Genomic DNA, 20,620 nt, shown 5'->3' on the forward strand with positions numbered 1-20,620 from the left:
GCAAGGACATGAACTCTCCTCCTTTTTCTCCTCCTCTTCATTCTTCTTTTGTCTTCTAGGACGACTTTCTGCAGCAAAGTTCATTGCACAGACAGGTACTTTATTTATTTATTTATTTTTTTTATTGTAAACAAATGGGATACATGTTGTTTCTCTGTTTGTACATGGCGTAAAGGCATACCATTTGTGTAATCATAAATTTACATAGAGCAATGTTGTTTGATTCATTCTGTTATTTTTTCCCTTCCCCCCACCCCTCCCACCCCTCTTTACCCTCTATACAGTCCTTCCTTCCTCCATTCTTGCCCCCCTCCCTAACCCTAATTCTAACCCTTCCCTCCCCCCCCAGGTACTTTAAAAATGTTGATTCAGTTAAGTCTAAAGGAACAATCCATGTGCATAAAATTCATGGAATATAATTTCTCTCATGCTTATATTCTTTTAATGTAAATTTTGTGGTGTTAACAAAATAAAAAACCATTCCACATATAACATAAAATATTTATTTCCTATTTACATTTCCATTTTTATGTAAATCATTGCACATCATATCATATATCAAAAAAAAAAAGGCAACCTTAAAAGCAGTGAGAAAAGCATCACACCGTATGGCATTTATCAGCAGTCTCGTAACTCTCGCTTCTTGCCTTTTTTTGATTTTTTGCTTGTTTCCTGACGAATGGTATTACACTCCAATAGAGCCATTTTGGAAAGTCTCTGTAAGTACTGAGATGGTGCTCCAGTAAAAGGGTCGCTGAAGTCAGAATCTGGGGTGAGAAAATCAGCTTTTCAAATTAAATTAGGTGTGTATGCATAAACAGTTTACAAAATATAGTGAGCAAAATATTTGTTCCATAAGTGACCATAAAACACTACTAGATCTTCATATAATCAATACTGCGGATTAGAAATGCCAGTGCCGACTTCTCACAATGACTGTAACTGTGACGGAAAGTCACCTAAAAAATATTTAATTAAAAAATAATGCTTTGGAGATTCAAGATGGCGGACTAAAGGGAGGCTGCATTCCTCCTCGTTCCGTAACTTGGGCTTTTAGCAGAGAAAAATCTGTTTCTTTGTGAGGCAGTCTTTGCTGCTCATTGATCCCCGTTTGTCCATCTTGATCACCTGCAGTCTGCCAGCATATTGACTACTTTTTGAGTGAAGATTGCTCAGTAACTGCTGCCTATCATCTGCCATTTACCTGTTTGCCTGCCTCTTGCCAGCCCATCACCTGCCTTTCACCTACCCATCACCCACCACCTGAGGTCCACCTGTCGATCATCCGCAGATCCACAGACAGCCGGCGGATCACCAGATGCCTGCTGTTGTCTGGAAGTCCACTGTTACAGTACCCACAGGTTTGGCTACACATGGCTGCTGCCATTTTGGGACAACAGCAGAACCTGCAGATCCCCAGCCCGACTGACTGTGCCCCACCTCTAGGACGCCCAGCCTGACTGACCGCACCCCATGCCAACACAGCACCCAGGCCCTATGCTGCTGCTCCCCATTTTCCAACACGTTTGGAAGCCAGTGCAGTCATTGTATTATCCTGGAAGTGGAAGCAGCCATCTTTAGTTGGGGCCAATCCCATCCTGAGACGCCTGTTAGAGACTAGAAGCTCATCGTTGGGTACCTCTCATGCTTCAGGCTACTGAAGACTGGGAGGTTTGAATAGTATATGTTTGTTATAGTGTAGATTTTTTTCCTCCTTTTTGAAAAGTTTTAAGTTTTTGTTTCTTTATTTTTCTCACTCTTTCTATTTTCCTTTTTTTTTACCTGTTCCCTCAGAGTCTCTTTCTCCCTTTTCTCATGCTAACAAGCAACTTCTTTTGATTCTACTTTCACTCTTCCTACAATCTAGTACTTCTATATGCTCTTTTCTTATCCCATTAACAGTTATATCCTACACCCCTCCACACTCTCTTTGTCCACCATAAGAAACTGTAGACGTCATTGCAAATCTATTTGTTATGCTGTAGATAATAAATTGAACTCATTCTCTCTGTTTATTATGATAATGTTGTTAATATCTTCATAGGGGCTATTTGGTTTAGGGCTGCATATTGTCTGTACTGGGTGCTGTTAATATTGATCTCCCCCTTAAAGAAGAGGTTTTGGAAACCTGCAGGGTCACAATAAGCCTACAGGGGGAAATCTGTAGTACCCCAGATCCACACTGCTAGAGGGGAAGATACGTGAACAATATGAAAAAACAAGGGAAGAAAGTGTTCCAAACAAACCAAGATTCTATATTAATAGAATCCAATGACAGCATTTCAGAGAAGGAGTTCAGAACATACTTAATTAAAATGATCTGTGAAGCAAAGGATGAGATAAGAGAGCAAATGCAGGCAATGAATGATCACTCCAATAAACAGTTAAAAGAGCAATTGCAGGAAGCAAAAGATCATTTTAACAAATAGAGATTCTGAAATAAAAAACAGAAACCTTGAAATTAAGGAAACAATAAACCAAATAAAAAACTCAATGGAAAGTATCACCAACAGACTAGATCACTTGGAAGACAGAACCTCAGACAATGAAGATAAAATATTTAATCTTGAAAATAGGTTGACAAAATAGAGAAGATGGTAAGAAATCATGACTGGAACCTCCAAGAACTATGGGATATCTGAAAAGACCAAATTTAAGAATCATCCGGATTGAGGAAGGAACAGAGATACACACCAAAGGAATGAACAACCTATTCAGTGAAATAATATCAGAAAATTTCCCAAACCTGAAGAATGAAATGGAAAATCAAATACAAGAGGCTTACAGAACACCAAATGCACAAAATTACACCAGATCTACACCAAGGCACATTATAATGAAAATGCCTAACATACAAAATAAAGATAGGATTTTAAGGGCTGTGAAAGGAAAGCATCAGATTACATATAGGGAGAAACCAATATGGACATCAGCAGATTTCTCAGCCCAGACCCTAAAACCTAGAAGGGCCTAGAACAACACATTTCAAGCTCTGAAAGAACATGGTTGCCAACCAAAAATCTTGTACCCAGAAAAACTAACCTTCAGATTTGAAGATGAAATAAAAATCCTTCCATGATAAACGAAAAAGAATTTACAAAGAGAAAGCCTGCACTACAGATCATTCTCAGCAAAATATTCCATAAGGAGGAAATGAAAAGCAACAATGAAGGTCAACAAAGGGAGGAACTACCCTAAAGGAAAAGTCAATCAAAAGAGAAACCAAGTCAAGTTAAAAACCAAAAATAAGCTAAAATGACTGGGAACACAAATCATATCTCAATAATAATTCTGAATGTTAATGGTCTAACCTCATCAATCAAAAGACACAGACTGGTGGAATGGATTAAAAATAAAGACCCAACAATATGCTGCCTTCAAGACACTCATCTCATAGAAAAAGACATCCACAGACTAAAGGTGAAAGGATGGGGAAAAAACTACCACGCACACGGACTCAGTGAAAAAGCGGGGGTTTCCATACTTATTTCAGATAAAGTGGACTTCAAATCAAAGTTAGAAGGGGTAAAGAAGGATATTGCATACTGCTTAAGGGAAGCATAAATCAGGAAGACATAACAATCATAAATATTTATGCCCCAAACAATGGTGCATCCATGTACATCAAACAAATCCTTCTCAATTCCCGGAATCAAATAGACCACAACACAAAAATTTTGGGTGACTTTAACACACCACTGTGAGAAGGCATGAGAAAATGCTTTCCCCTCCAGAGTCCTATCAATAGAGTATGTTAGCTGACTTTGGATTTTTGCCAATGGAGAGAGAGAAAATGGTCTTTCATCCACAGTTGTAATTTACATTAAATTAGTTAATTTAACAAATTAATTATCTTGTTATTAATAGCAAATTTTATTTCCTTTTTCTATGTTTCGAAAGGGTTATGATTTTGTCAGTTTACAGGTTAGGAAGGATAGCGCTTTGTGATATGGGCTGTAAATATCTCCTTTAGTTGTCTTTTTTTTTTTTTTAAGTTTGTTTATGATGCTTCTTTCCATAAAAAATTGGTTTTTATTTAACAAAAAGTATCAGTGAAATAACTTATGACTTGGGAATTTTGAGTCATGAAAAGTTAGATAGTTCTTGCTAACTCCAGATTTGTAAAGAAAAAATTTTCAAGTTTTCTTATTATTTAATGGCTGTGTTATTTAAAAAATATCTTTGGTACATATGGAATTTATCATGGTATATGAGGTAAGGCAGCGATATTACTTTATTTATCCCTATAACATTTATTGACTACTACTTTTTTCCCAGTGATTTGAGATGATGTCCTCTTTGCACATTCAATTTCTATATGTATCTGAGTGTACTTACATCTGGGCATATTCTGTTTTGCTAATAGATCAGTCTGATACTCAAATTATTTAAGTTTTTTAAAATGCCTTAATGTATTTTAGTGCTGGTCCCACTTCTATGTTTTTTTTTTTTTTTCACTAAATTTAGCGTCAGGTGATATAGCTTAAAACTGTTAAGTTTTCATTGAGATTTTGTTTAATTTACAAATTAATTTACACAATAATATGGCCCTTCTATTTGTAGAAAGGCTTTTTTTTTTTTACTTCCGTGGTATTTTAATTTTTATTTTTCATAGGTCTCACATTTTTATTGATAAACATATTAATATATTTTTCCTGTTATATATGAAATCCTTTCTTCCATTGAATCTTCCAAAATATTGTTTGAATATATGTAAACTACTGATTTTTGTATGTTGATTTTGTACTTTGGTAATCTAATTTGAGTTATCTTTCTGTTTGTAGTAGCTGTTAATAAAATTTCTTGAATCTAAAAATTAAAAAAATAATAATAATGCTTTTGCCTGGGCATTGTGGCATACACTTGTAATCACAGAGACTTGGGAAGCTAAGAAAGGAGGATCGCAAATTTTAGGGCAGCCTCATCAACTTAGTGAGACCTTGTCTCAAAAGAAAAGATAAAAGGGGCTGGGGATGTAGCTCAGTAGTAGCATGCCCCTGGGTTCAATTCCTACTATTTTTGCAAAGTAATAATAATACTTCTATTTAATTATCTAAAATTAATTCTGAGTCTGTATCGTGCTTCTTAAAACACGGATGCTATAGAATTTATTTCAAAGTAAAAGTCACACTCTCCATAAATACCTTGTTTCATGACTTACATCCTCATCAAGTTATTTTCTCCAATAAAATAGATTCTTATGAATGCTGTTAAGTAACATAGTAAAATTATATAGTTAAGTAAATTATTCACTTAAGTGAAACAGTATTGACCAAGCATTATTATGGAGTAGTAATAATAATAATGGCACTTATTGAATTATCTTTGTCAAGTTTACATCTATTTCATCAATACAACAACAAAATAAAGTTGTAAGTAGTATTATCCCAGATTCCAGAGCTTTAAAACATGATTTAGGGAGGCCAAGTAACAAGTCCAAGGGCAATACCTAGTAACTACCATTTGTAGGATTTAATCACGGAACCATTAAACTCAAAGTTCCCACATAATCACTACATATCGCCTTAAATATATAAATGTGTGTAAATCTTTCTATTGACAAACATATTGGTCTTTGAAAACAACATACTGACCCATATTTATGTAGGTCCTGGGGATTGACCCCAGCGGCACTTTATTGCTGTACATCCCCAACACTTTTTACTTTTTATTTATTTTCTTTTTCTTCTTTCTTTTCTTTTCTTTTCTTTTGCACCAGGGATTGAGCACAGGGACACTTCATTACTGAACTCTGGTCCCAGTCCCTTTTATCTTGTATTTGAGAACTCACCTCAGCCTCCCAATTAATGAGATTACAAGCACCTGCGCTCAGCTTTGTTTTTATTTTAAGACAGGGTCTTGCTGAGTTGCTGAGGTTCTCACTAATTGCTGAAGCTAGCCTCAAACTTGTGATTCTCCAGCCTCAGCCTCCTTTAAAATACCATTATGTAACTTCACTTTGAATAGTTTCAAGTGTAAAAAGATATTTTCAATTCTCGAATGCAATTGTTATTTTTTGTTTGTTTTGCTTCCAACAAACAAAAGGGAAGTTGAGAGGGAGAGAGAGAGAGAGAGGGAAATCTTAAGAATATGATCAGGGGCTGGGTGGGATGGTACACACCTGTAATTCCAGCAACTCAGGAGGCTGAGGCAGGAGGATTGCAAATTGGAGGCCAGTCTTGGCAATTTAGAAAGACCCTCAGCAACTTAGTGAGACCCTGTCTCAAAATAAAATATAAGAACTCAAAAAACTTAACATCAAAAAACCAGATAACCCAATCAATAAATGGGCTAAGGAACTGAACAGATGTTTCACAGAAGAAATATGAATGGTCAACAAATATATGAAAAAATGTTCAATATCTCTAGCAATTAGAAAAATGCCAATTAAACTACACTAGATTTCAACTCTTTCCAGTCAGAAATTATCAATTATCAATTATCAAGAACGCAAGTAACAATAAATGTTGGCAAGGATGTGGGGATAAAGGTACACTCAGACATTTCTGGTGGGACTGCAAATTGGCACAACCTCTATGGAAAGCAATATGGAGATTCCTCAGAAAACTTGGAATGGAACCACCATTAGACATAGTTATTCTACTCCTCGGTTTTTACCCAGAGAACTTAAAATCAGCATACTACAGTGACACAACCACATCAATATTTATAGCAGCTCATTTCACAATAACTAAACTATGGAACCAACCTAGGTGCCCTTGAACAGATGAATGGATAAAGAAATTGTGGTATATACACCATGGAATATTATTCAGAAGAATGAAATTGTGACATTTACCAGTAAATGAATGGGTCTGGAGACTATCATGCTAAGTGAAGTAAGCCAGTTCCAAAAAACCAAATTTGAATGTTTTCTCTGATATGTGGAAACTAATTCGCAATAGAGGGAAGGGTGAGGGGAAGAATAGAAGTGCAATAGATTAGACAATGGGGAATGGAGGGAAAGGAGGGGGATAGTAATAGGAAAGACAGTGGAATGAATCTGACATAGTTTTCCCTTGAACATATATGAAAACAACACAGTGAATCATGTACATCCATAAGAATGGAACTATAACTAGAATAAGATATATTTCATGCTTGTGTAATTGTATCAAAGTGGATTCTGTTGTCATATACAACAAAAAAGAACCAATAAAAAAAAGAAAATTAAAAAATTCAAATAATAAAGAGGAATTTACACACACACACACTCACACACACACAAACAATACTAATTAGCCCACCAAGATTGATGTTTCCTCTTGATTCAGGTACTACTAGGGTAAGGTGCCAATCCTCAATAATTAGTACAACATTCCTATAAAATTTATTAAAGACCAACAGATGAAGAGTACTTATTTCTCATTAATCTATCAAATAAGAACTACATGAGGATAATACTTTTGATATTTTGGATGGAACAATTAAAATATTTTTAAGCAGGAAGAAGTCATTCTTCCAAGTTATTGGAAATTATTCTCACTTATTAATCTGAGAAATGTCCTCAAACTATAATTACATACCTTGGCATAGTCATCCTATTTTCTTTATGAAGTTCTAAGTATAAAACTTTAATAAAATTGAATAATATGAAGAATCCAAGTGCATTTCCAGTTCTCTTTGAATATGAATTTATAAATATCTCTCTAAAATTAAAAAAAATGAGGAGAAAAAATATATATCTACATCACCCTTCTTTAACCATATCTCATGATTTTCCTTACCCTGCTCTATTTCTTGTTTCTATTGTGCGTAATTTTTTTTTTTTTTGGTGGTACTGGGGATTGAACCCAGGAACATTCTGCCTCTGAGCTACATCCCCAGTCCTTTTCATATTGTATCTTGAAACAGGGTCTTCCTAAGTTGCTGAGACTGGCCTCAAACTTTCCATCCTCCTGTCTCAGAAGCTGGGATTACAGGCACGAGTCACTGTGCCAGGCTGTGTTTAATCTTTAATATGCTACCTAATTGACTTACTGATTTTATTGAGCGTTTGTGGGCTATTTCTTGCTAGAATATACATTCCACAATGGCACGGAGTCTTTGTTTTGTTCAGGGATGTATCCCCGAGCCCTAGCACCTAGAACACTACCTGGTATATGATACTCAATCGGTATTTGGTGAAAAAATTAATAAACTTCCTTCTTATATGTCGCTAAAGAAGACGATTTTCTTATATGTCTCTAAGGAAAATAATGAAAATGCTTGCTGGAAATTTGTTGAAGAAACCTACATAGCACTGTGGGGTAAATAAGATACTTGTTTACAAAGGTAAATAAGACACAGTACCTGTGTTGTCCTATTCCTGCTGCAACAACAAAATTATGCAGGCTGGATAATTTATAGAACAGAACTATATCTCTCATGGTTTCAGAGGCTGGGAAGTCCCAGATGGAGGTGCCAGCAGGTGAAGGTTACTCTCTGCTTCCAAGATGGCGCCTTGTTGCTGTGTCCTCACGTGGCACCAGGGGGAAGGCCAGAGGGGGATGAGTGCTGAGTCCTCACAGAGGGGAAGAGATGGAAGGGCACTAGGGTGCCCCCTTCAAAAGTGCTTCAGAAGTGCCTTCTTCTATAAGAGCACTAACCTACTCATGAGAACAAGATCCTCATGACAATCATTCCCAGAAAGTGCCAGCTTTTCCTTTCATGGCATCAGGTATTAGGTTACAACATATGGATTCTGGAAAGCCCCATGTATTCACACCTATTGTCAAAGAGCCATAAAGTTGGTCTATTGGAAAACAGGCAGACAAATGTTTGTTTGGGCCAAGATGCAAAACACATCTCTTTTGTTCCAATTAACATTCTTCTTTTTATTTTATGCCTATTGTTGATAATAGAAGTTTTTGTGACTTATGGAAATTCAGAGTAAGGAAATAGCCAAGGAAAATTTTAGGAATATTTAACCTGATGAATTTCCATAGATGTATTTGCAAAGCTACTGTAAATTCTGACTACTACCAACCTTCTTGATAGGGACCTTATAATTTCAGTTTTTGTTGTTTGTCTGAAGTAATGAATGTGATAGAAGATGACAACCATGTTTATGTTAAAGATAAAGCGGGGTGTGGTGGCACACTCCTATAATACCAGCTACTCAGGAGGCTGAGGAAGGAGGATCACAAGTTCAAATCCAACCTCTACAATTTAGTGAGACCCTGTCCCTGGGTTAAAATACCCCTGGATTCAATCCCCACTACCACAAAAATAAATAAATAGATAAGGTTTAAAAGTCTTAAATTTGGAAGGAAATATTTGGTGCACATAGGTAAAGAATAGATCATTTGATAGCCTGAAAGACAAATAGTAAATAACATATAATGCTGGGTGTCATGCTTAGACCAGTACTTCTCAACTGAAGGTTTTTACTATACTTTTTTAAAAAACATTTGTTAATATCTGTAGACTTTTTATTTATTTTCACAGCTGCAGGTGCTAGTGGCATGTAGTGGGTAGAGGCTGTGGATGCTTCTAAATATTCTACAATGCACAAAACACACCTTATAATAAAGAATTATCTGGTTCAAAATGTTAATACTATCACTGTTGAAAATCCCTGGCTTAGACAATAATCAACGAAAGACTCCCAAACTTTTTTAAATGGGAAACTTTTGACAGTATGGCTCACAAATCTTCTAACATCAACTTTGGGCAAAATTACCTCAGGGAATGACTAGAACTTAAATGCTAGTCATGTGTATTATATCATGTGCTAGATATGGTTCCTTTGGTATAATTTCATAAATCAGTCACATGTAAAAGGAAGGAATGAGGCAGTAAGTGTAGACACCAGGACTTCTAGGAAGGTCCTTGAACACATCATGAAAAATCTGAGACAACAGATTTTTGGTGTCTACTTTAGAAAAATAAAATTCTGATCAAACTATTAAAAATGAGGAGATGAGGATGCCTGATTTTTAAGTCTCAAAGGAGAGCTCTCTCTCCGAATATGGCAAAACTATATCACAGTGCTGTAAACCCTCTTAGTCACTGTGCACTTTAGAATAAATTGATTACAGAATAGTTTTGGGGACCCATGCAGTGGGTCCCAGCTAGGCAGAAGATCACAAGAGCAAGGTCAGCCTCAGCAACTTAGGAAGACCCTGTCTCAAAATAAAAAGGGCTGGGGATGTAGCTCAGTGGAAAAGTGACCCAGAGTTTAATCCCCAGTCCCAAACAAACAAAACAAACACACACATACACACATACACACACACACACACACCAAAAAAAAAAAAAAAAAAAAAAAACTAAAAAAGAGTGGTATTTTTGTAACCCAAACTGTTGGTATATGGATTCATTTCTGTAGTGAGATGTCTTTGGTACACAAGATTCATGGAAAAAGAAAAAATTAGAAGATAAGGCTAGAATGGAAAGTTAGGGGAAGCTGGTAAAGGTTTCAATGACAGATTAAGAAAGTCATATTTTAATCTGCAGTCATGAGAAACTGTTGTTTTTGAAGAAGGCAGTAATGTGATTAGAGATCAAGGTTTTAGTGCTTTGTCACCTCAAGTTGAAGAATCTCAAAAGTCAGAAACTAAAACCAGAGAAATGAAAGTTGTACTCCACTTGTGTACAATGAATCAAAATAATAATAATAATAATTTTAAAAACAAGATCAGTTTACAGGCTACTACATGGCCCAAGTGAGATATGATGATGGCCTATCCCAGCGTCCTGAGATTATAAAGTTATGTTTATAATGAACCCAACATCCTCTAAGCTCATGAAATAAACAAAGCTTAAAAGAAATATTAATAAAACAAAGACAAATCAATGAAAAAATAAAAAGGAAGTAAAACAGGTAAGTATGTGACACCCTAACAAAACATTTGATGGGAAAAAAGATGAGCCAGTTTACCTTTTGATTTCTCCTGAAGTGGTATCATGGTGCATGTCCCCTTTGTCTTCTTTATCCTAAAAGAGTATATATGATCATAAAGTCACATGTATATAAACCCAGGGTACTTTGACTTTAAAGGATACAATAAGAGGTAAGCAACACACTTTCAGTGAAACTCATTGCTTGGTTTTGTTGGTTTTCATGTTGGGGGCAGGCAGGGACCCAGGACCTTGTACATGCCAAAGAATGTGCTCTATCAGTGAGCTGCATCTCCAATCCCAGAACTCACTTGTTACATGATATCATATGAAACTTGAATAAACGTTAAAGAAAGGAGACTCCTTCCATTTTAACTAATCCAATTAGAAGCAGATATAAACCAACCCAATGCCTTGGATTTTCCTAGTAAGTTTTGCCACTAGATGAGCGCTGTGTCTAAATTTTCCTACAGATCTTTCCTATAACACTTTGTCACTATGACCCAAGAAATACTAAAAGGAGGGGAATGGAGATTAACAGGATATCTGGAAGTGTCAGACGCCCACTATTCCTTACTTGTGCACTTTTTACCTATCAGTCACTGCAATTGGAATTCTGCCATATTTAACTTTTGTTCTTGCTGGAATAGGCCTAGATAATAAGTGATTATTAGGGGAAATACATGATGATGGAATCTGCTATGGATGAGATACTCCATCATAAGAATTCTCAATTTCTTATAGCTATTTTAAACTTTAAAAGTCAGCAGCAGCTTTTAAATACTCTTCACCTCTCATCGCTAGGATGACCATTATCAGTTATATTTCCAGAGTGTACCATGAAAGTCACTGGAAATTTCTGATCATTAAATAAATTTGAAAAAACATTCGATTCTTATCACAGATTTAATTTCAAATATTCACATATGGAGAAAAAAAGAGGGTAAGGAGTTGTACACAAAACAAATCAAAAAGAGTACTTTCCTGCTTTGCCAAGACTGTTCTTTCACAGGGCGCTGTGCAATGTGCAGAGGAGAATAAAATACTTGTAGGCAACTTGACATGTTCTCACTAGAATGGCTAAAACGAACACACTTTTGTCAGAGGCAAGGAAAAGAATTAACATTTATGTTTGGCAAGTACTTTGTGTACATTCTGTCCCTTAGTCACCACAATTTCACTTTACATATGAAGGAAGCTTGTCATAACATGAATAAAATGTGTTCAGATCATCCTTCATTGGCTTAAGTTAATGCACACTCGAGTCAACATAAAAGGTTTAGAAATGGGCCTGGGGGGCACAGCTCTGTGGTGGAGTGCTTGCCTGGCATGCCCAAGGCCTTGGGTTCCCTCCCCAGCACCACAAAACAAACACACACACACAAATTAAGAGTCCTTTTGGTGCTGGGGAGGGAACCCAGGGCCTTGCACATGATAAAGCATGTGCTTACCCCCTGAGTTACAGCTCTAATCCCAGAAGTCACTTGATAAATGACATCACATGGAATGTAAATAAAGAAACAGAATGGGCTAGTTCAGGGGGTGCTTTCCTGGCTTCCCACTCCTTTAAGATGACTGCGTGTTGAAGGAAGGTAACAATTCTGGTCTCTACTGGTTCAAAGTGTTGCCACTGGCAGGGCACTGTGTCCACAGAGGAACACGAGAGGAGTAGGCTGGGGATCAGGGACTGGGGTTTTGGTAATGAAGCACACTGACTGTCCTCAATAGGTTTTATGCTTATGTTTCAAAAGCTGCCTCATCTCTAGCATACCACCCTCCCTCCTTGTGGATCCACCAACTATTCTGCCAGCAATTCACCGTTTCTCTTCCACCATTGCTAAGGCTGTTTTATTTTATTATAGTCTCACTTCAGAAATAGTAATTTTGTTTTTTATATTTTTATGCCTTGAAAAATCTGTCTTCAGATAATATTAAAAATGATGAGAAATGTTGTATTTATGGTTATTGTTCATTGTGGTATTATTTTAAAAACCAAGCCCGACATGGTGGCACATGCCTGCAACCCCAGCCACTGGGGAGGCTGAGGCAGGGGGACTGCAAGTTCACCCTCAGCAACTTAGTGAGGACCTGTTTCAAAATTTTTAAAAAAATTAAAAGAGCTGGAAATGTACCTCAGTGGTAAAGGGTCCTTGGTTTCAATCCCCAGCACCAAACAAAATGGACAAACCATGGACATATCAATGAAATATAAGGTAGCCAATAATATCGTTTGAAGGTTATATATGAAAAAATATATAATGTGTTAGGTTTTAAAAAGGCATAATAAAAAATTGCCAGTACACTAAAATCACAACTAAAATAAAATCCATGAAACTAAAAAAGGATAGAAGAAAATGCCTAACAGTAAAAATTGGGCATTTTAGGATGGGAAGATAATCAAGTAATTATTTTATTTTTTTCTCCAAAGCTCTTATTTATCTTCCTAATTTAGATAAATATTATCACATCTTTTCATTTTTAACATGTTCTAGATATCTATTTGCATTACCACAATTTATTTCAAGAGTCCTTAACAACAATATCAGTTCGAAAACTCAAGAAATATATTCTAAAACACCAATTTTCAGTACTTGTATACCTGGATGACTTTAAAGTTCATTATTGCTGGAAGATAATATACAAATCATCCCATTCAAAAAGTTGCAGTATATGATACCATAAATGCTTTGTGTGTGTGTGTGTGTGTGGTATTGGGGATTGACCCCAGGGGCACTGAGTTACATCCCCATCCCTTTTTATTTTTTATTTTGAGACAGGGTCTCACAAAATGGCTGAGGCTGGCCTCGAACTTGCAATACTCCTGACTCACCTGCCCAAATTGTTGGGATTACAGGTGTGTGCCACCACATTAGACCTCATTCTAGAATTGAATCACAGGTCCTACATTCAAGATGCAGAAACTTGTTAATACTACAGAGTTAGATTTTTTTTATTGCTAAATATTTCAATGTTCTCCTGGGCATGATCTAGGGTAAGGTACTCAAGATTTTTCAAAGTAAGTCCATAATCCTTTCTGGCAATGTTACGCTTGAAAATATAGTATAAAGTGTTTGTCCATCTGAATAAAAAATTTAGATTTAAAAAAAATCCTTTATGAAAAAAAAAAAAATCACTAGGCAAGAAAGAGATTCACTAGCCAGAACAAAATCTCTACATTGAACAGTATTATTGCAAATAACTGTTACACAAAAGAAAGTGACCTCGCAAAGATCTACCTGATTACAGGCATCTGGGTGTCCGTGTGCAGCAGTCGTTTATGAATCTCCAGTGGAGTTGAACTTATACTCTTTTGGCAGGTTGGCAGTCCTGGTAAATATGGCATTTTGACACATTCTTTGAATTCTGCTAGACCAAACGCTGAAGAGTATTCTAATTTAAAATATCATCATAATCACCTTGGTTAAATGAATATTACTTTTACTACATACTAAAATGCATGACAAAATACATCAAATTAGCCATTAAGTAAATTAAGCAATTATAATTTATCTAGTATCTTTACCAAGAAAATGTCTTTCGATTCCTGTCCCAGGGACAATAGGGAGTAGTAGGTTAAGGGACTGATTAAGAATTAGAGCAAGAGTAAGAGCTGGGTGTGGTGGAGCACACCTGAAATCCCAGAGACTCGGGAGGCTGAAACACGAGGATTGAAAGTTTGAAGTCAGTCAGGGAAATTTAGTGAGATCCTGTCTCAAAGGAAAAGGTCTGGGGAATGCAGCTTAATGGTACAGTGCTTGCCTAGCATGTAGGAGGCCTAGGGTTGAACTTCCAGTACTACTATCCACATCTTTTATTACTTTATTTAATTAGAATTACTCGAATATTAGCATCACATTTAAATAAAAGCACTTTCAAGAGTCTGGTATCATCTACAACTTTGAATCTTTTCATTTTTCTGCTTTTGTGTAAATAACAGAAGTGCATGATTGTCTGAGCTAGCAATGAGAAATAAAAGAATTCTCTTAGGCATCGATTTTAATTTTCTCTCCACAAAATTTCATAACATCTATAAACAGCAACACTGAGTATCCAGATTGCTGATTCTGTGACCTCACATATCAATGGACAAAGAGATTGTCAAATCATTTTTAAAAATTCAAAACAAAGGCATTAAATGGAAAAGGTAGATGAAGAAGTTTAAAGTTTGGATGGTCTTTAAACCTGGAGAATTGCTTTTGTGTTTCTACTAAACAAGTCTAGCAGCAACATAGTATTTAAGACACAAGTTATTCCATTAAATGTTCAAAATTCCATTTAGCAACCTTTGATTTTTCCTCTTTTGGGAAAAAAATGTTTTAACTAAAAATCATATAGATTCACTTTTCAACATTAGATTATAGGGTAGGAGGGTGGATAAGCAAGTATTTTCTGAATACCTTTAGTGGGAACCTGGCGAAAAAGTTGTAAAAATATATATGTATGGCAACACACTTAAAACGAGAAGGGATGAAATGATTGAGTAGTCTGAATTTCACTGTTTTCAAGAATTACATCTCCATCAATAAAGCTGAAGGCAGAGTTCAGAATAAATAATAATACAGTTATAAGTTAAAAGTAAGGGGGAAACTATTCATACATATATCAGTCATTCTTAAACTAATCTTTATTGAGCAACTACAGAATACAAGATACTCTCCATTTGATGTACTCAAAATAAAGTTTTGGTTCAAATTATTGATACATAAAGACATTGTTAAAGATTTGGTATCCTGCTGGACATGGTGGAGCATACCTGCTATCCCAGCAACTTGGGAGACTTAGGTAGGAGGATTTGCAAGTTCAAGGCCAGCCTGGGCAATTTAGTGAGGCCCAAAGCAACTTAGTGAGACCCTGTCTCAAAATAAAAAATAAAAAGGACGGGGGATGTGGCTCAGGGTTTAAATGCCCCTGGGTTCCATCCCTGGTTAAAAAAAAAAAAAAAAAAGAGAGAGAGAGAGAGAGAGAGATAGATTTGGGTGCCCTAAGACATAAAAAGTCAATTTGAGATATTTAAAAGGATATACTATTTATGAAAATTGGCATGATCCAATAGAGAGAGTAGTACACTAAATATGAAGAGAAGTAATTCTTTATTATTTTTTCTCCTTTAGAGGTACTGGGATTGAACCCAGGGCCTCACACATGTTAGGCAAGTGCTCTACAACTGAACAACAGTCCCAGACCTTTTATTTTTTATTTGGAGACACAGCCTTGCTAAGTTGTCCAGGCTGGCCTCAAACTTGCAATCCTCCTACCCAAGCCTCCCAGCTGCTAGGATCACAGGTATGTACTACCACACCCAGCTTGGAGAATGCTCTAAAATTTATCTATTAGTCACAGAATTACATTAATTAATATTAATTTGCTTCCATTTTTTTCATAAACAACATATTATTCTCATTATATAAATGTCATAGAAATTATAAAGTGTTTTCAACTGCTTAAAAATATGTAAATTCAAGGCACTATTTCTATATTTTCTTGGGTAAAATAACAATAAAAATAAAGTTACCTTTCCTTATCTTTTGTGTTTCTAAAACTGCTTTCCTCCAACTACTCTCAAAAAGAAAACAACTGTTCAGGGAACTTCTGGTGACATTAGAAGTCTCAAATTTGATTTCAGGAGATAACACTGACATTTTTTCTTCTTTCAACAGTGCTGATGAAAATGAGATGCTGCTCCAGACACAGGACACAAAATACAAAGAAAACAAGGCATTGCTTGTAAATATCTTCTCATTTGTTTTTCATCACGCAGATCAAGTATTAACATAGGCATGTTAACCTATAAATACATATTCTTGGGATTTTAAAATGAGGCATTTAAGAAAAAAGCAAAATGTATAGTCAGAACTTTTAAAATTGTTAAATATTTTTCAAATTCTTTCAAATTCCAGGAGACAGATATTTGGCAATATAAAAAAATGTGAAGTCCAACAAGTTGTCATCTTCAAAACAATAGAAAGCTTAGGATTCTCTAAAAAATCCTGCCAATATAAAATGCATTTGTGCCTGAAAAAATAAATCAAAGTCTATGTCCCACAGAAAATAAACTGTCCTCAAGATACTCATAAATTTATACTAAACACAGACTAACCAATCACATATCTTGCTTATTTATTAAATATATATTCAATTCAATAATTTATCTTAGGTGACTATTATGTTCAAAGCATGACTAAACCCCCAAAAGAGAACAGCCATGAGCAAGACTCAGATTCACCTATGCTTCTTCACTTGTACAAAATAACTTACTGGAGGTTGATTCTATGCCAATAATTGCCCACGCTTTTGGATTAACCTACTAAACAAATAGTCCCTGCCTATGATAGACTTAGAGTCCAGTAAAGGAAACACAAAGAAATGGATAACACCATTTAGTCAGCACTGTGATGGGGCGGGGGGCTAGGGAGCACACAGGAGGGAATCCTAGTAGAAGGGATGCCTGTAAAATCACCAGGAGTTGAGAGACAACAGGCTCAAGGGTGTATGACTGGAGAGTGCATGTGCACATTGCACACAGCAGGAGGGAGAAAAAAGAAGAAGGACAAGAATGTACGGGGTTAGAGGGAGGCAAGTGAGGGCACAGGAAATGAGGAGAGGGGGAAGGGGAGGGGAGAGGAAAGAAGGACACCAGAAGAGCGCCTCAGAGGTGGCGATGTGGTGAGGGGGTGACCTCCAAGGAGGGCTTCTCCTGAGAAGTCAGCTGTGTCAAGTCCTGGTGAGGCTACTTATTAAAACAGGAGAAAACAAACTAAGAATACAGGAGGAAAGTCTTTGGATTTGGAGACGAGCTCTTAGGTCTGCTTGAATTGTAGCCTTGGCACTTAAAAGTGAGGGTGGTGACCCGACAGTCATGAGCTACAGGGTGGGAGTGAAGCGCGTTAGGTAACAGAGTGGAGGAAAGCAAGGGAAAGAAGAATCCAACTCTGCGCAGCGCCAAGGGCCCACTTGGACTTCTCCAGTCTGACCTGCCAAGTGCTCTGGCTCTGGCCCAGGCTTCCTCCCCTGCAGCACGTCCCAGAGTTTTATTGTCTAAGGAGGCCACCACCCTCTCTATTCTTGGGTTGATCCTCCTTCTAAGTAACAAAGAAAGAAGAGTGGTTCATGCTTTCTTTGATGTTCTTAAAGACAAACTCTTAAGCTCTTTCAATTTCATAGGATTTGTTGCTAAAGACTTGAATAAACAAACAAGAGCACCAAACATCACGAAAATGGTAACAAAACTAAACCGAAATATGGAGTAAATTATGATTTCCACACTCTTAAAGGACTCTTAGAATCACACTCCAGACACCATCCAAGGAACTTCTTTCTCTTTCATCTGTAGAGGTGGAGATGACCTGAGAATGTTCTTTAGCTTCAAGGCAGCCTCTTAGAAGCCCTCTTCCAGGATAGAAGAGGCTTCAACTAACAGTAAGTGCCTGCTACCCTCCGGTGGACACTTGAGTTTCTGAACATCCCACATTGGAGTTGCTCCAAGATAGTCTTATTGAGGAATTTTATCTTGCATGTCAGGAGAAAGCTTCCTTAAAACTGGATTCTTCTAGAATGTTTGTATAATAAACTTATGAGACTGGGCATACCTGCAATTCCACATGCTTGGGATGCTGAGGCAGGAGGATCACAAGTTCAAGATCACACTCAACAACTTAGCAAGGCCCTAAGCAACTTAGTGAGACCCGGTCTCTAAAAAATAAAAAGGGCTAGGGATGTGGTTCAGTGGTTAAGTGCTCCTGGGTTCAATCCCTAATTCCAAAATAAATAAAATAAATAAGGATTCATTATACTCTTATCTCTGTTTTTACATTTGTTTGAAATTTCCCATAATAAAAAAACTTTTAAAACTACATTTGCAAGTATGTATAACTTCAGGCATGTGCTGAAATAATTAAATTCTAAATTTTATTATTATTATTATTTTTGTGTGTGTGACACTCGGGACTAAACCCAGGGGTTCTCTACCGCTGAGATATACCCCCAGTCCTCTCTACTTTTTCTTCTGATTTTGAGGCAGGGTCTCAATAAGTTACTGAGACTGGTCTCAAACTTGAGATCCTCCTGCCTCAGCCTCACAAGTATCTGGGATTACAGATGTGTACCACTGTGCTTGGCAAGATTTTCTTTTTGTAACCTAGTTTAGAATTAGGAGGAAAAGTTCAATAAATGTTTGTTTGCTTACTCATTATTCATCCATCCTTCCATTCATTCATTTAATCACAATTTCTTGAATGGCAATCATGTCAGATACTGAGGATATAATAGGGAAGCAAATCAGATAAGGTCCTGGCTTTGAAGTCTAAATAAGCAAATAAAGTTTATTTCAGATGAAGTACCATGAAAGTCGATTTTCATTATTAGCGGTATTATGTTCCATAGTCACTGCAAACTCAATTAGTGAATTCTGAACCACTGTTCCTGGGAGAAACACTGGGTTAGGATCCTACCAATCTCTACTCATTTCCAGCAACCAATCAATACCTAACCTTGTTTTTTGTTTAAAGATACCTTACTTACTATATTATTGATTCATTAATATTGAGCTCTTGGCCAACAGCATTATTTCCCATGCCTGAAGAAGCTTATTGCAGACATGAATTTTCTACACGAGGCACAGATAGCTTTCTTATACTTAGGAGCGCGAGACAGCATTACACTTAGGGCTCATTTTATGTAACAAAATCAACAATGAAAAGCACAAAAATGTGAAAAACATGACACCAACCAGACAATGAAAAGGACAATTGCTTAAGGTCTGAGAAGTAAAACAAGAAAGGTCTTGCTTCATTTGACCTCCACTGGGAATATGTGACAAATTTTTCACAACTTTTTTCCCTACTCATTTGAAATTGAGTCCTATTTATACATTTAGATCTAGTGTGCTCATTTTAACTGCTGTCTGTATCAAGTAAATGAGTATGCAGTTGTCCGTTTTCCTACAGGTGGTCCCATGAATCATTCATTTTTCCAATACTACAATCATTTTCAATGCCATCCGATTCCAACTTCTAAAATTTTGTTGATACTCTTTTATAAATTTGTGCCATTTTAATTTTTAAATCCTTTCCCAATCATTTCAATAGGATTTTAGGAGGGAGACGATGAATGTGCTCAATCACTCTCTTTAACCAGAATCATTTAAGTCATCTGTATTCCCTTTTAGCTTTCTATACTGGACATCTCAACCTAATACTACTAGTCTTGAAGGTGGGACAACGTTTTGTTGTGCCAAATTTTCCAAATGTTACAGGATATTTTCCTAATCTTCCTGTTCTTTTTCATACTGTCTCATCCTTGCCTTATCATGTCCATTCCTTCATCTCCTTTTGTGTGTGCATGTGTGTGTGTGTGTGTGTGTGTGTGTGTGTGTGTGTATATGTATTACTGGGGATTGAACCCAGCAGTACTTTACCAAGTTACATCCCTAACCTTATTACTTACTTACTTACTTACTAACTTACTTATTTATTATTTGAGACAGGGTCTATCCCCAGCCATTTTTATTTTATTTTATTTATTTTTTGAGACAGTGTTTCCCTAAGTTGCTAAGACTGTCCTCAAACTTGTGATCCTCCTGTCTTAGCCTCCTGAGTCACTGGGATTATAGATGTGTGACACCACACATGGTTCCTTCGTGTCCTTGAATATTATAATTTTTTCATGCTCTTCTGTTACTTTTAGTTTGGGGATACAAGTGTCCCATTTACTGCATCTGCTAAGTCTCCTTCTTTGTGGTTACTTTCTTCATATAATTTGTAATCCTTGACTGTGGTTTTATCTTTAGAGAAATCGCTGT

At 36.5% G+C, this 20,620-nt stretch overlaps 1 protein-coding gene across 3 annotated transcripts; it reads right to left on the reverse strand.

Moving 5' to 3' along the window:
- Window positions 1–610: 610 nt before the first annotated feature.
- Window positions 611–16,582, reverse strand: LOC306645895 (uncharacterized protein C8orf89). 3 transcript variants are annotated; one of them, XM_079114068.1, is made up of 4 exons: window positions 16,337–16,582; window positions 14,061–14,151; window positions 10,865–10,920; window positions 611–767 (listed from the first exon to the last, which is right to left on the reverse strand). In XM_079114068.1, exons 1-4 carry the CDS (start codon window positions 16,461–16,463, stop codon window positions 619–621), a joined length of 423 nt encoding a protein of 140 aa, XP_078970194.1. In that variant the 5' UTR covers window positions 16,464–16,582; the 3' UTR covers window positions 611–618. The 3 variants fall into 3 exon arrangements, with proteins under 3 accessions (XP_078970194.1, XP_078970192.1, XP_078970193.1); XM_079114066.1 differs by having other exon boundaries at window positions 14,061–14,214; XM_079114067.1 differs by lacking the exons at window positions 611–767; window positions 10,865–10,920 and adding an exon at window positions 11,272–11,904 and having other exon boundaries at window positions 14,061–14,214.
- Between the last annotated feature and the right edge of the window lie 4,038 nt (window positions 16,583–20,620).

Source organism: Sciurus vulgaris (assembly GCF_902686455.1).
Source record: "Sciurus vulgaris genome assembly, chromosome: 1".
In the NCBI taxonomy this organism is placed as follows: Eukaryota; Metazoa; Chordata; class Mammalia; order Rodentia; family Sciuridae; genus Sciurus; species Sciurus vulgaris.

Coding starts and splice junctions, on each gene's coding strand:
- LOC306645895 (XM_079114066.1), bottom strand. CDS start 16,463: ATGTCAGTGTTATCTCCTGAAATCAAATTTGAGACTTCTAATGTCACC. Junction 14,215..16,336: donor AACACAAAAGATAAGGAAAG/GTAACTTTATTT, acceptor ATTTTAAATTAG/AATACTCTTCAGCGTTTGGT. Junction 768..10,864: donor ACTTCAGGAGAAATCAAAAG/GTAAACTGGCTC, acceptor TTCTCACCCCAG/ATTCTGACTTCAGCGACCCT.